Here is a 13580-nt window from a genome sequence, read left to right on the forward strand (position 1 = left end):
TAAGTCTCTAAGGACTTGCTTTATGAATCTGGGTGCTCCTGTATTGCGTACATATATATTTAGGATAGTTAGCTCTTCTTATTGAATTGATTCCTTTACCATTATGTAATGGCTTTCTTTTCTCTTTTGATCTTTGATGGTTTAAAGTCTGTTTTATCAGAGACTAGGATTGCAACCCCTGCCTTTTTTTGTTTTCCATTTGCTTGGTAGATCTTCCTCCATTCCTTTATTTTGAGCCTATGTGTGTCTCTGCACATGAGATGGGTCTACTGAATACAGCAAACTGATGGTCTTGACTCTTTATCCAATTTGCCAGTCTGTGTCTTTTAATTGGAGCATTTAGCCCATTTACATTTAAGGTTAATATTGTTATGTGTGAACTTGATCCTGTCATTATGTTAGCTGGTTATTTTGCTTGTTAGTTGATGCAGTTTCTTCCTAGCATCGATGGTCTTTATATTTTGGCATGTTTTTGCAGTGGCTGGTACTGGTTGTTCCTTTCCATGTTTAGTGCTTCCTTCTGGTGCTCTTGTAGGGCCAGCCTGGTGGTGATAATATCTCAGCACTTGCTTGTCAGTAAAGGATTTTATTTCTCCTTCACTTATGAAACTTAATTTGGCTGGATATGAAATTCTGGGTTTAAAATTCTTCTCCTTAAGAATGTTGAATATCAGCTTCTACTCTCTTCTGGCTTGTAGAGTTTCTGCCGAGAGATCCACTGTTAGTCTGATGGGCTTCCCTTTGTAGGTAACCCGACCTTTCTCTCTGGCTGCCCTTAACATTTTTTCTTTCATTTCAACTTTGGTGAATCTGACAATTATGTGTCTTGGAGTTGCTCTTCTCGAGGAGTATCTTTGTGGCGATCTCTGTATTTCCTGAATTTGAATATTGGCCTGCCTTTCTAGAATGTGGCAGTTCTCCTGGATAATATCATGCAGAGTGTTTTCCAATTTGGTTCCATTCTCCCCATCACTTTCAAGTACACTAATCAGACATAGATTTGGTCTTTTCACATAGTCTCATATTTCTTGGAGGCTTTGTTCATTTCTTTTTACTCTTTTTTTCTCTCAACTTCTCTTCTCACTTCATTTCATTCATTAGATCTTCAATCACTAATACCTTTTCTTCCAGTTGATCAAGTTGGTTACGGAAGCTTGTGCATTTGTCATGTAGTTCTCATGTCATGGTTTTCATCTCTATCAGGTCATTTAAGGACTTCTCTACATTAGTTATTTAGTTAGCCATTCATCAAATCTTTTTTCAAGGTTTTTAGTTTCTTTGCACTGGGTTTGTACCTCCTGCTTTAGCTCGGAGACGTTTGATCGTCTGAAGCCTTCTTCTCTCAACTCGTCAAAGTCATTCTCCGTCCCGCTTTGTTCTGTTGCTGGTGAGGAGCTGCGTTCCTTTGGAAGGGGAGAGGCGCTCTGATTTTTAGAATTTTCAGCTTTTCTGCACTGCTCTTTCCCCATCTTTGTGGTTTTATCTACCTTTGGTCTTTGATGATGGTGACATACAGATGGGGTTTTGGTGTGGATGCCCTTTCTGTTTGTTATTTTTCCTTCTAACAGTCAGGACCCTCAGCTGTAGGTCTGTTGGAGTTTGCTTGAGGCCCACTCCAGACGTTGTTTGCCTGGGTATCAGCAGTGGAGGCTGCAGAAGACTGAATATTGCTGAACAGCAAATCTTGCTGTCTGATTGTTCCTCTGGAAGCTCTGTCTCAGAGATGTACCCGGCTGTGTGAGGTGTCAGTCTGTCCCTAGTGGTGGATATCTCCCAGTTAGGCTACTCAGGGGTCAGGAACCCACTTGAGCAGGCAGTCTGTCTGTTCTCAGATCTCAAACTCTGTGCTGGGAGAACCATTGCTCTCTTCAAAGCTGTCAGACAGGGACATTTACATCTGCAGAGGTTTCTGCTGCCTTTTGTTTGGCTATGCCCTGTCCCCAGAGGTGGAATCTACAGAGGCAGGCAGGCAGGCCTCCTTGAGCTGCCATGGGCTCCACCCAGTTCGAGCTTCCCAGCTGCGCAGGCGCTTCTGCAGCTGGGCGGGCGCCCCTCCCCAAGCCTCGCTGCCGCCTTGAAGTTAGATCTTAGACTGCTGTGCTAGCAATAAGGGAGGCTCTGTGGGCATGGGACCCTCTGAGCCAGGCGGGGCATATAATCTCCTGGTGTGTTGTTTGCTAAGACCCTTAGTAAAGCACAGTATTAGGGTGGGAGTGACCCAATTTTCCAGGTGTTGTGTGTCATGGTTTCCCTTGGCTAGGTAAGGGAATTCCCTTCCCCCTTGTGCTTCCTGGGTGAGGCGATGCCTTGCCCTGCTTTAGCTCTCACTTGTTGGGCTGCACCCACTGTCCTGCACCCACTGTCTGACATGCCCCAGTGAGATGAACCCAGACCTCAGTTGGAAATGCAGAAATCACCCATCTTCTGTGTCACTCACACTGGGAGCTGGAGGTTGGAACTGTTCTTATTCGGACATCTTGGCGCCACTTTCTGAGTTGTTTTTCAGTTGCCATGGGTCCTTACACTAAAGTTATGAAACCCAATGGGCATGCCCAGATGAACTAAGCACCAGGAGAATGTAAGTACTCAGAAGAGGGACTGAATTAAGAGGTGGATACTGCACAGTAGGATGTAGGATCAATCAGGTCAAGTCCCCGGCATCACCCTATAGGAGGATCCACTCGAATCATGTCTCTCAGCATCACCTTATTGCAAGATCCAATCAGACCATACCTTGTTATTTATGCTTATAAAACATGACCTAACTCAGGGAGGCAGATTTAAACATTTCCTCCTATCTCCTTATCAACGAACTTACAATGAACTTTTCTTGCTGCAAAAACCTGGTGCTTCAGTGTTTGGCTTTCCACTGCATGTGAGCAAATGGACCAAATTCGACTCAGTGACATTATATTGTCAATTCTTGGAGGACAAAAATGTTATTCACTCTTTTATCTGATGTGCTTAGAACAATATTTGATACATAGAAGGTAAATATTCATAAATATTTTTGATTTAATAATTGATTCTAGTCATGGATGAACTATGAAGATGTCCTACAGTTGGAAGGTTTTAAGAAAGAGAACCGATGAGCTATTCCATTCATTATAAGACTTTAAGGTCAATAATAGTTCAGAATGCAAGGTAACTGGAAGATCTGCTTCACATATTTAAAAGTAATTATGTACATACAGCATGGTGCATTGTGCGTATGTATGTTTTCTAGGGCTACCTCAGTGGGTTGAATGTGTTCCCCCAGTTTCGTGTATTGAAAACTTAATCTCCCAAATGTGTATGTTGATTGGAGATGGAGCCATTGGGACATAATCAGGATTAGATTAAGTCATCAGAGTGGAGCCACCATGATGAGACTGGTGGCTTTATAAGAAGAGAAAGAGAAAGACCTGAGCTAACCTGCAAGCTGTTGCCCTCTCTCCATGTGATGCCCTCCACTTCATTTTGATACAGTACAAAAAGCCCTTGCCAGAAGCTTCCACCAAGTGAAAAGGACATAAATTTTAGGGGGCTGGGGCATAATGATACGGTTTGAATATGTCACTCTAAAATTCATGTGTTGAAAATGTAATTGCCAGTGTAATAGTACTAAGATGTGAGGTCTTTAAGATGTAATTGAGTCTTGAAGGTGGAACCGTTATGAATGTCATTATTCTAGTATTGAGTTCTTACACAAGTGAGTTTGTTCTCATGGGAGTGGACTGTTGTAAAAGCAAGCTTGGCTCATTCTTGTAGTCTCATTCTCACATGCTTGCTTGCCCTTCTACTTTCCTGCCATGTTATGAAACAGTACTAAAACCCTTGCCAGAAGCTGCTGCTCTGTCCTTGGAATTCCCAGCCTCCAGAGCCATGAGCCAAATAAATTTCTTTTCTTTATAAATTGTTAAGTCTCCAGTATTCTGTCATAGCAGAATGAGCTGAAACAGCTACCATAATAAAATACCACAGACTGGGTCACTTAAATGACAGAAATTTATTTTCTCATAATTCTAGAGACTAGAAGTCTGAGATCAAGGTGTAATCTGGATTTTTTTTTCTCCTGAGGCCTCTCTCCTTGGTTTATAGATGGGCATATTCTCCCTGTCTTCACATGGTCTTTCCTTTATGTATGTCTGTGTCCTAGTCTTCTCTTCTTATAAGGCCACCAGTTAGAATGGATTAGGACCCATACCAATAACCTCATTTTACCTTAATTACTTCTTTAAAGATCCTATTTATTTCCAAATCTTAGCTACTGAGGGTTAGAACTTAGACATACAGATTTTTTTTCGTGGGGAAGGGGTTGGAAGATATACAATTCATCCTATTATAGAGTTATGCTTCGTAGTTATACTGCTTGTATTATATTAGGCTTTGTAGGTTTAAGCTGAGGCAAATGACTGAAAGGCCTTCTTGTTCAAGTGCGTTTTCCTCAATAAACCTTCCACAATTCTGTCCATAGCAATTTATTCTCTTAAAGCTTTTCTTTTTCTTCTGAGATTTTCCTTGAATATTCCTAAGAGGCCTGAATAGGATACAAGTAAGAGATGCCACAGTTCATTTAGATATTACTTTACAAGCTAGGTTGGTCCATCGTTTTTCAAAACCATGAGAGAATAAGACATAGGAGACACAGATTTTAAAAAGAAAAAGGTAAAAGCCCCAAATTTGCAATGGCCTGAGCATCTGAGTTCCCAGAAGAAAGGGCAATGAACAAATGGAAGAAAGATAATTTGTCTATTAGGCATTTGCTTCAGCTGGTGGGGAGAAGCAACTTTATAATTTCGCCAGCAGTTCTTCCTTTCAACATGACTACCAGTGATTTTGCAACATTGAGACTGTCATAAATAGTGGGTATATACTCAATTACTGAATAAAGTATATTTCACAGATGTTGAATAACAATCAATGACATAACCAGGCTCTGCCTTGCAACTGACTTCCAACAGTTAACTCAATAGGCAGCTACCTGATTTGGACACTGACTGTCCATTTGAAACACAGTTTCCTAAATCTGACAAAATAATACACTATGCATGTGCAGGAATAAACTAAGTTATGCTTCTTATTTATTTTACATACTAATCATTATGTATAGATATTGTAACTTTTGCTGTTTTAATTGTCTAATGTTCATTGCCATTATCCTCAGTTGGTAAGGACACTGTTCTTCTTTCTTTCAAAATCGTTTCAAAATAGACTATCTTGACAAACTCAGGTCATGTATTTCCTTTGGTTAACATTGCTATATTTATAAACCAAAAACTTCAAATCAGTTTCCACAGTAAATAATCTAGTATTCACTAAATTCTCTCAGAGATGTGTTCCTCTTATATTAACATGTATTGCTACTGTTCATAGGCGTTCTCAGACTTTAGTTTCCAAGGCTAATCATGGGGTTTAAAGTAACCTTTTTAATTATCAACATCCACAGTTAAGAAAAATGTTCATCAACTATACTAACCATAATGCAAAAGAGAGAAATGGCAACACAGTCAGAATCTCCTAATTTGTTAAGAATGACGGCCATGAATCAGTGGAGTGACACCAGCCTGCTCCATGCAGGTGGTTCTCACACCAACGTCATTTGCAGGATATGCTAAAGGATTATGGCTGCACTGCAGAGGGAACCCTACTATACACATGTGGCAGGTCAGGATGCACACATTTCAATGAATATTTCAAAGATGAGCAAAAACCAGAGTATATGTCATGAAAATCGAGTGTACTTGGATAAACATCACTGCTGTTTTTATAAAAAATGTATAAGTTCCGCTTCCCCCTATTTCCCAAATCTCTCCATTTTCACACACCTGATTTTCCTAGACTGTGTTCCTCCTCCACAGCGCAGGGACCTCAGCTCATTGTTGATTTTGCATGAAGACCAGTGTTCTACAACCCAGGAATACTGATTGCACTCACTGTAACATGGGACTGCCTCATGTACCTGTCAAGAACAGGAAAGAAAAACAATTATGAGGAACTATCCAACTTATAGAAAAATAGCCTATCTTTTAGTAATGCTTGCTGAACATAACCCAAGAAACCGCACTCTGGCCCAAACAGCCAAATTACTTTCCCAAAAAGCAAGATAGATTTGGCTTCTCTGAATTTACTGACTTGCCTAAAGAAGCATACAGGGGAAATCAACTAAAATATGATGGTATGCTTTCACAGAAGAGAACAAAGGACAGTCATTTTCTAGTGCCAAGAATAGGAATTCCATTATCATTTCATTGCCTCAGAGAGCTCACACAGCATCTATTAGATGGTCCAGCTCTCAATTATATGGTATATTGTATTCTCAGATGTACTTTAACATGTCAATTGAAACAAACATATATAAGGAAAATTATTCTTGAATATAAGAGGTTCTTATAATGCATAAGAAAAGTGGTATTATTTGCACCAGAAATTTCTTTTTATGCCCCCAAATGATCAGTGCTAACAGGCAATCATTTAGCCTCCTGTGTATTGTGGCTTCATATAAATTTAGCTATATGTAGGTTGTTTTCAGAGGGTAGCTAAAACAGATACACACACACACACACACACCCCCAAGAGAAATGCTGCTAAACTGTTAGTGGTTCTGCATGATTACTGACTATGAATATTTACACTTTTATGGTGAAAACAATGAGTATAGTAAATGAATTCTTAGGTTATTTCCTATGCATTTGTTTGTGGTGATTTTTTTTAGTTGAAATGGTATCCCAGTGGGCAGCCAATTGAGTTTGTCTGCCTCTTTGTGGCTGCATTTCAATTGCATTGCTCCTTAATATGGGAAATAGGTAAGAAAAAGAACACTGTTCCATTGCATGATCACAAAGATGGCTCAATTGTAGGCATGCTTACAAAGAATGGTTCCACCTATCACCAGTGTAGTTAATTCATGCTTTTCCTTTTAAGTAATAACTTAAGTCTCAATCCTTTCCTCCTCTTGCCTTTCTAATTCCATAAAATTATAAATGATAACTAGGTTGCATTATCCAAACAGAACCATTGCTTGTACGTTTTTACTAAATGCAAAGGAAGGCACTATGTAATAGGATAATCAAAAGACAAGATTGGAGCACTGTCAGCATGTTAGGTAAAAATCAAATGAGAAAAGGTGATTTGCAAGACTGCCTCTGAGGAATCACAAAATAATGTCAGAAACTATTTTTAACCATCTGGTTCTACTTGGCTCTCTCACTTAGAACTCACAAGAAGATAAACTACAAAGTCACAAATATGTGAGGGCAAAATGAAAGGAGATGGGAAAATAGAAGTGGAAATGGATGTGTGGAAAGAAAGGAATTAAGTAATAAAAGAATCACATTTCATGCTGTGAATGCTGCCAAGAATGGAATGAAAGGGTCAGAAGCAGTTCCTACATTAGAATAAGGGGGTGATATCTTATATCCAAGAAGTCTTTCCCATAACAGTCATAGGATAGTAGATGTAAGAGAATAATCTATAAAAATGAAGAGATAGGACCCCAACCAACCAGATACTAAAACTGAGCTGATGACAGCTGAGGGTTTAGCTGACCTGACTGTATCATGACAACGATGCTTTCACTGAATTTATGGTTTCATTCTCTGAACCCTTTAATATCTATTAATTTAAACAAAGCTTTTTGGATTTCCCCTGAGATAGAAGAGAGCACCTCTGTCAAAGTACTTTGTACAAACGGGGGGGATGAAAAACTTAATTTGAAAATTAATTTCTCCTATATTTCATGCATGAATTCAAGAGCAAATGGTTGAGATAACCTCTCTAAGTAGAATTTAGATTTTCACCTTCCCTGCCATATAAAGCCAAACTGAAAATGAAAAACTGTTTGTTTAGTTGCATGTACCTTTGGTATCAACATTTGACCACCTGATTGTATATTGGTTTCTTGCTTATATTCTTTATGCTCCAGTTGTCTGCACCTGCAGCAGGATAGCTATCTGCAATGCCAAGCTATTGGAAGACAGGGAGAAGGTCTGTGTAGGAAGATGTGGGGATATCTTCTTGAGTAATAGCATTAAAACAGCACCTCTTAAACAAGACTCTTCATTCCCATGGAATTACTTGAAAATTTTCCCCATATGTGTCTATCACTTAAGAATTGTTGATGCTGTTCATTCTAGCCAACGAATCCTTACCCTCTTCCTTTAAAGCCCAAGTTAACCCCATCACAACACAAGGCTCTTACCTCTGACCCCAGTTAGCATTTCTTTGGCATGCAGTAACAGTCTCAGTTTTAAGCCAGATAATAAAGCCAGGGTGTACGTGTTTGGGGCTGGGCAGTGGTATTGTTAGGGACACATGTTAGGCTGCTAGGGAAGCAAACACTCAAAAAAGCAGGCACCTGGACTCTTTTGTGTATCTTTTAGCCTTTCATTACTTTAGCTCTTTATCTCACCTTAGTCCCAAAAGCTATATGACTATTTCATACTGAGTGAATATGCTCAGAGAGACACAATTTGAACTCTCCATGCATACATATGCTTCTGATTGTAACCAAAGTTATACTTGAACTGTCAGCATTTGTTTAAGTGTCTACCAGGGAAAAAATTTGTGTCTTCTGCAGGGAGAGGCTGTGTTTTCATGATGCATATTTTTCGCAAGACATAAGATGAAGGGGAGGCTATTAATAAGTATTGGTTGAATTGAAACTAATTATTGAAGGGACTCAGGTTGCTAAATGCCTCTCACTTAATTCTCTAGAGAAAACAGTCCCACTCCATGAAATGAGTAAGGGATATTTTACAAAGCACAAAGGATGATAAGAAGGAACAAAAATAAAAATCTTTTCTTTCCATTATGGAACTTGGGTGAAGAACAGCAATCTCACTATGTCATTGAAAGGTATCAGTTGATGATTTTCTTGTTGAAAAAAAATATATATATTTTAAGAATTGTCAAAAATGTCTCCTTAAAGCCTTTGTCCAACAGGCAAGGAATCTTATCTAGAGGACCAAAACACCCACAAAAGACAAAAGGCAGCAGGGCATTCAAAATAAAAATTAACTACCCAGATGCCCAATTCCTTCTCCTGTCAGTCTTTTATGCTCTGCCTACTTTACATTGCTGTTTAGTTGGTGCTTATTATAGTTTTATAATGGAAATGTGTTGCTGCATGGACTTTATCATGGAATCACATGAAAATGTTCTAAGGGAGAGAAATGAACCATGGGAAAGTTAAATGAAATCCATTTCTGAATGGCACAAAATAGGGAAAAATAACAAGGTTTAATAGGGCCATAGATGCTAAAAAATGCCACTGAAAAGACCAAATCCTCTGAGAGAGGCAACATTTCATTCTCCTAGTAATGAGTCCTATTTGTTATTTCTTCACTGGGGAATTCTGTTTTTATAATTTTGCCAGTTCCAGAGTCATATCATAAACTCATTCATTGAGTCAGTTTTTAAATATTTATTAAATAAGCCTCCATTCATTGTAATTGATCAATTTAACTAAGTACTGCTTTCTGATACCGCTTCTCTAGCTACAGACTGACTTCCTTCCCATAAAAGCCGGGTCTTACTGGGGCTTGGTGGAAGTCATTCTTGCATGTCAGAGCTGTAGGGTTTAAGGACTCAAATAAAACAAATAATCCTTTAACAACAACCACATAAAAAATAGAAAATTTACAGCTTCTGCCTTTCTGTAGCGATAAACCTTTGCTCTAGTGAAGCTGCAAGTCAAGACCCAGGTAGAAGCCTTCAGGCTTGAGACCTCCATGCTGAGCACTGTGGCTGCTCAGTAGAACTTGGAAACCAGTTCAAACGCCCATCTGGGACCAGAGATCCTAGCAAGTCATATTCAATGTCAATTTCATTGGAATGTTAGGGGAAATGGTCTCAGGAACACTGAGATCAATAAAGCAGTATGAGATTGCTTCTTCTCCAAATGTTGTGAGCTCTTTCCATAAGATGTCCAATTTTGCCTCTCATCAGGCCTAGGATCCCATCCCCTAATTCAAGGAACTTACTCCTAGCCATTCAATAGGTGTCCATGCTTTCTCTCTTTTCTCATTCATGGCTCACACTTTCCCCCCAGATGGGTTCCCTGGGCTATACTCTCCCCCAATTTACCACATTCTGACCCTTTTCTTATTCAATCAGCAACTAAATTATGCTTTCCTCCATGCTGATTGGTCTGACTGACTGGAAAAGATCACATTTACACAAAGAAGTTGTGCTTCCATTTTTATCAATCATGCATTTATATCTGTTTGTGTACAATATAATGCATGCAATGCTAAGTTTTAGTCCTAACACAACCATTCCCACAAGCTGTACAAATATGCCCATTAATAGTATCTGGTCAGCAATGATACCACAATAATACTGTGTAGAACTTTATAGCTTATGTAAGGTATTCTGTGTCTTAAATCTTGGTCATCACACTCATTGGAGTTAGACAAGGTTGGTATGATCCTTACTTACAGGGAAAAAAAATAACTGAAATTTGAGGGAAGCTAATGCCCATACTCACACTGAGATGGTGAGATGCCAATTCTGTAGGGGCCAGTGGTGCACGGGCTCTGCCTGTTTAGTTTGTTCAGGCACATCACTATCCTCTAAGAGACACTGAACACCTTTTCAATGAACATAGTTCTAATAGTTCTAAATTCCTGCAAAAGGAAAGCCAGAAACAGACTTTTCAAAGTTGCCTATAAATTAGATGATGCCTGTTACTTTATATAGACAAAAACAACAACAAAAAAAGAAAGCTGTAATAGCAATTTATTCTTAGTCTTCGGGTAAGGAGATGTATTTGACAATTTCAAAAAGTCAAAAGTCTTTCAGTAAACTAGCTTTCATGTTTAAAGCAAGAACAGGCCTATGTCTTTTGTAAGGTTGCAATTATTTGTGGAAAGATGGTGGGTTAGGAAATTTCCAGAGACATTTTTGAATTGGTATCTGCAGGAAAACTATTATGCCTGTCATGTGTACTACTGGTCACTCAAAAGGGCAGCACTGGGAGTCAGGTATCTCTGGAGATCTTAGGTCCAGTGGTCCTGGGTCAGTTACCTGTCTTGATAACTGTCCATTTTAAGCCAGATGCTCAAGCCTCAGGCCCAGGCTATCCTCCTGTTTGCAGGCATTTTCACACACTAGATTTTTTACCTACACAGAAAGTGAACAGATGTTCTCAGAATATGCTGAGCTTCCCATTATGCCTGGTTTGTTAGGAATCATCTTGGTTTTAGATATGCATTATGTGTTCTCAATTTTGATATTAAGAACCTAAAAATGAAACTAACAATGTTAAACAAGCTTTATTTAACAAAATGTATTGATAAATAAATTGTTGAACTTTAAAGCCAATGGGATGTTTATTAGAATAACTTTGGTAGCTGTGTTCCCCTTCGCCTAAGAACAGTGGTTTGCAATCTGGATGTGTGGCTTTTCAGGACAGCAGCATTATTGCACGAACATTTCACATCCTCAACCTTGTCTGTAGTCTCAATGAATAACATAATCTAAGGCATGTTGGTGTCATCTCTTGTCAAATGAATGTAGGCACCGTTGTGATTAATGAAATTTTAATTTCATTTGAAGGCACTGCTGAATTTGAATGAGCTTTTCTCCCCTTAGGCATTTTCCCAATTCAGGCTGACTAAGAGTATAAGGTCTTCACATCAAAAATGCAGGGAATGGCTGCCTTTACATATAAAAAAGAGAAGAAATTGACTAACAAAAGGCTATGCCCTAAAACATACTGCGGCTTATATATGCATATAATAGACCTTCAGAAATCACTTTCAAAAGGGTAATTTTTTGAAGAACAATTTTGAAGAAATTCTTGAAGAATAATTTTTTCTGAGAAGTTCTGAACTCTGTTTTTTTTTTCAGCTTATATCTTTATATATTTTTATCTTTTGATTACTTCAACTTTCATTTTAGGTTTAGGGGTACATGTGAAGGTTTGTTATGTAGGTAAACTCATAACTCAGGGGTTTAGTGTATAGACGATTTTGTTACCCAGGTACTAAGCATAGAACTGAGCTCTGGATTCTTTACCTTTCATTTTCTAATGATCTAAAGCACTTAACCCTTTCCCTCTGGCCTGAGTATCACGGATGATCTTATAAACATGAGATCCTCAAAATCAAGCCAACACCTACGCCCAGCTAAACCATCCATGTCATCCACATAGTCTTATTTTCCTTGCCATGGTGGAAGCACTGAGACTTAATAAATGCAGTCTTAAGCCATGCATGTACTTCATCCCCGCTCCTGTGCTTCCTGACTCCCTTCAAGGATGTTGCACACAGTGCTGCTTCCCACTACACAACATATTTAACAGAGGGCAACCTCTGGCTAACTACTCATCTCAAAGACCATAGTTAAAGCTAAGCTATCTGCGCTGATGTAGTTTAGATTATTTGTAATGGCAGATAAGTAGAAATTCCTTAGTTTTTAAATGCAGAATATTATATTTCCCTCTATGGCAGATTTATATTTCTGATTGTGCGTGGTTTAAGTGACAATGAAAATAAACTACGATTTTTAAGTGAACACACAGTAAAGGGCACTCAATCAGCAACATAAATTATTGTTGTACAGATCCTATAAAGTGCACAATATCCTACAAGGCAAGTACTAACACACATATACAGACACACATTTGAGCGTTGATCAGACTCCCGCTGTATTTTTTTTTTTTTTTTTTTGACAGAACTGAGGGAGCATATTGACATAGGCACTTGGGGCAAGTTGAACTGTAAAGCCCACATTCTGTTCCACAGCACTATGCAAACAGTCACAGCAAATAGAATGAGAGAGGGAAGCTCACTCCAGAGTCTAAAACGCCTTCTCCAGTACCCTGGGAGATGCTTCCCACTGCCATGCTGTATTATGGCAAGAAATCAGATAGGATTTTGGAGATTGTTCACAGCATGCCAGGGACTCCAGCCATGGTGGTCCTTCCAATTTTTGTATAACAGATTGTAGTCATCAGCCAAGTTCAAGAGAAAAAAGCAATACAATGCTAGCTATGATTGATACTCTCCGAAAATAGTGGAAGAGCTGAATTTACACGTCTTCAGAAAAGAGGTTATGGATGAACCTTGAGGACACTATGCTAGGTGAAATATGCCAATCACAAAAGGACAAATACTGCATGATAGACTTAGGTGAGGTATCTAAAATAGTGAAACTCATAGATACAAAGAATACAATGGTGGTTGCCAGGGGTTGGTGGGTCAGGGAAATAGGGAGTTCCTAATCAATGGTTCTAAAACTTCAGTTATGCAAGATTAATAAGTTCTAGAGGCCTACTGTATGAAGCCATGCCTGTAGATAACAATGCTGTATTGTACACTTGATGATCTGTTAAGAGGGTTTCATGCTAAGTGTTCTTATCAGAATAATTTTTTTTCTAAGTTATGTGTCTCAGAAAGGGTTGGATTGCACCATGCAATGCTTTTACCATCTAGGAGATACTGTTTAGAGTCTAGTGCAAGAATAGGTAGATAGATAAAATTGAGTGAGTGAGTCTGGGCCACAGAATATGACGACCAGAAATCAGCTGGAAATGGAAAACTTTCTATCTCTGTTGCAAAAAAAAAAAAAAAAAAAAAAAAAAAGAACATCCAAAA

General features: G+C 38.8%; 1 protein-coding gene across 1 annotated transcript in view; it reads right to left on the minus strand.

Moving 5' to 3' along the window:
- Positions 1–13580, minus strand: part of THSD7B (thrombospondin type 1 domain containing 7B) — a gene marked incomplete at its 3' end in the record, with an annotated part of 522306 nt that overhangs the window by 9527 nt on the left and 499199 nt on the right. The window contains exon 14 of the mRNA XM_017870201.1: positions 5808–5941. Coding sequence (XP_017725690.1) covers positions 5808–5941 — 134 coding nt within the window. The remainder of the gene's footprint in view (positions 1–5807; positions 5942–13580) is intronic.

The sequence above is a fragment of the Rhinopithecus bieti genome, unplaced genomic scaffold, assembly GCF_001698545.2.
Source record: "Rhinopithecus bieti isolate Rb0 unplaced genomic scaffold, ASM169854v2 scaffold_5313, whole genome shotgun sequence".
NCBI classification, from domain to species: domain Eukaryota; kingdom Metazoa; phylum Chordata; class Mammalia; order Primates; family Cercopithecidae; genus Rhinopithecus; species Rhinopithecus bieti.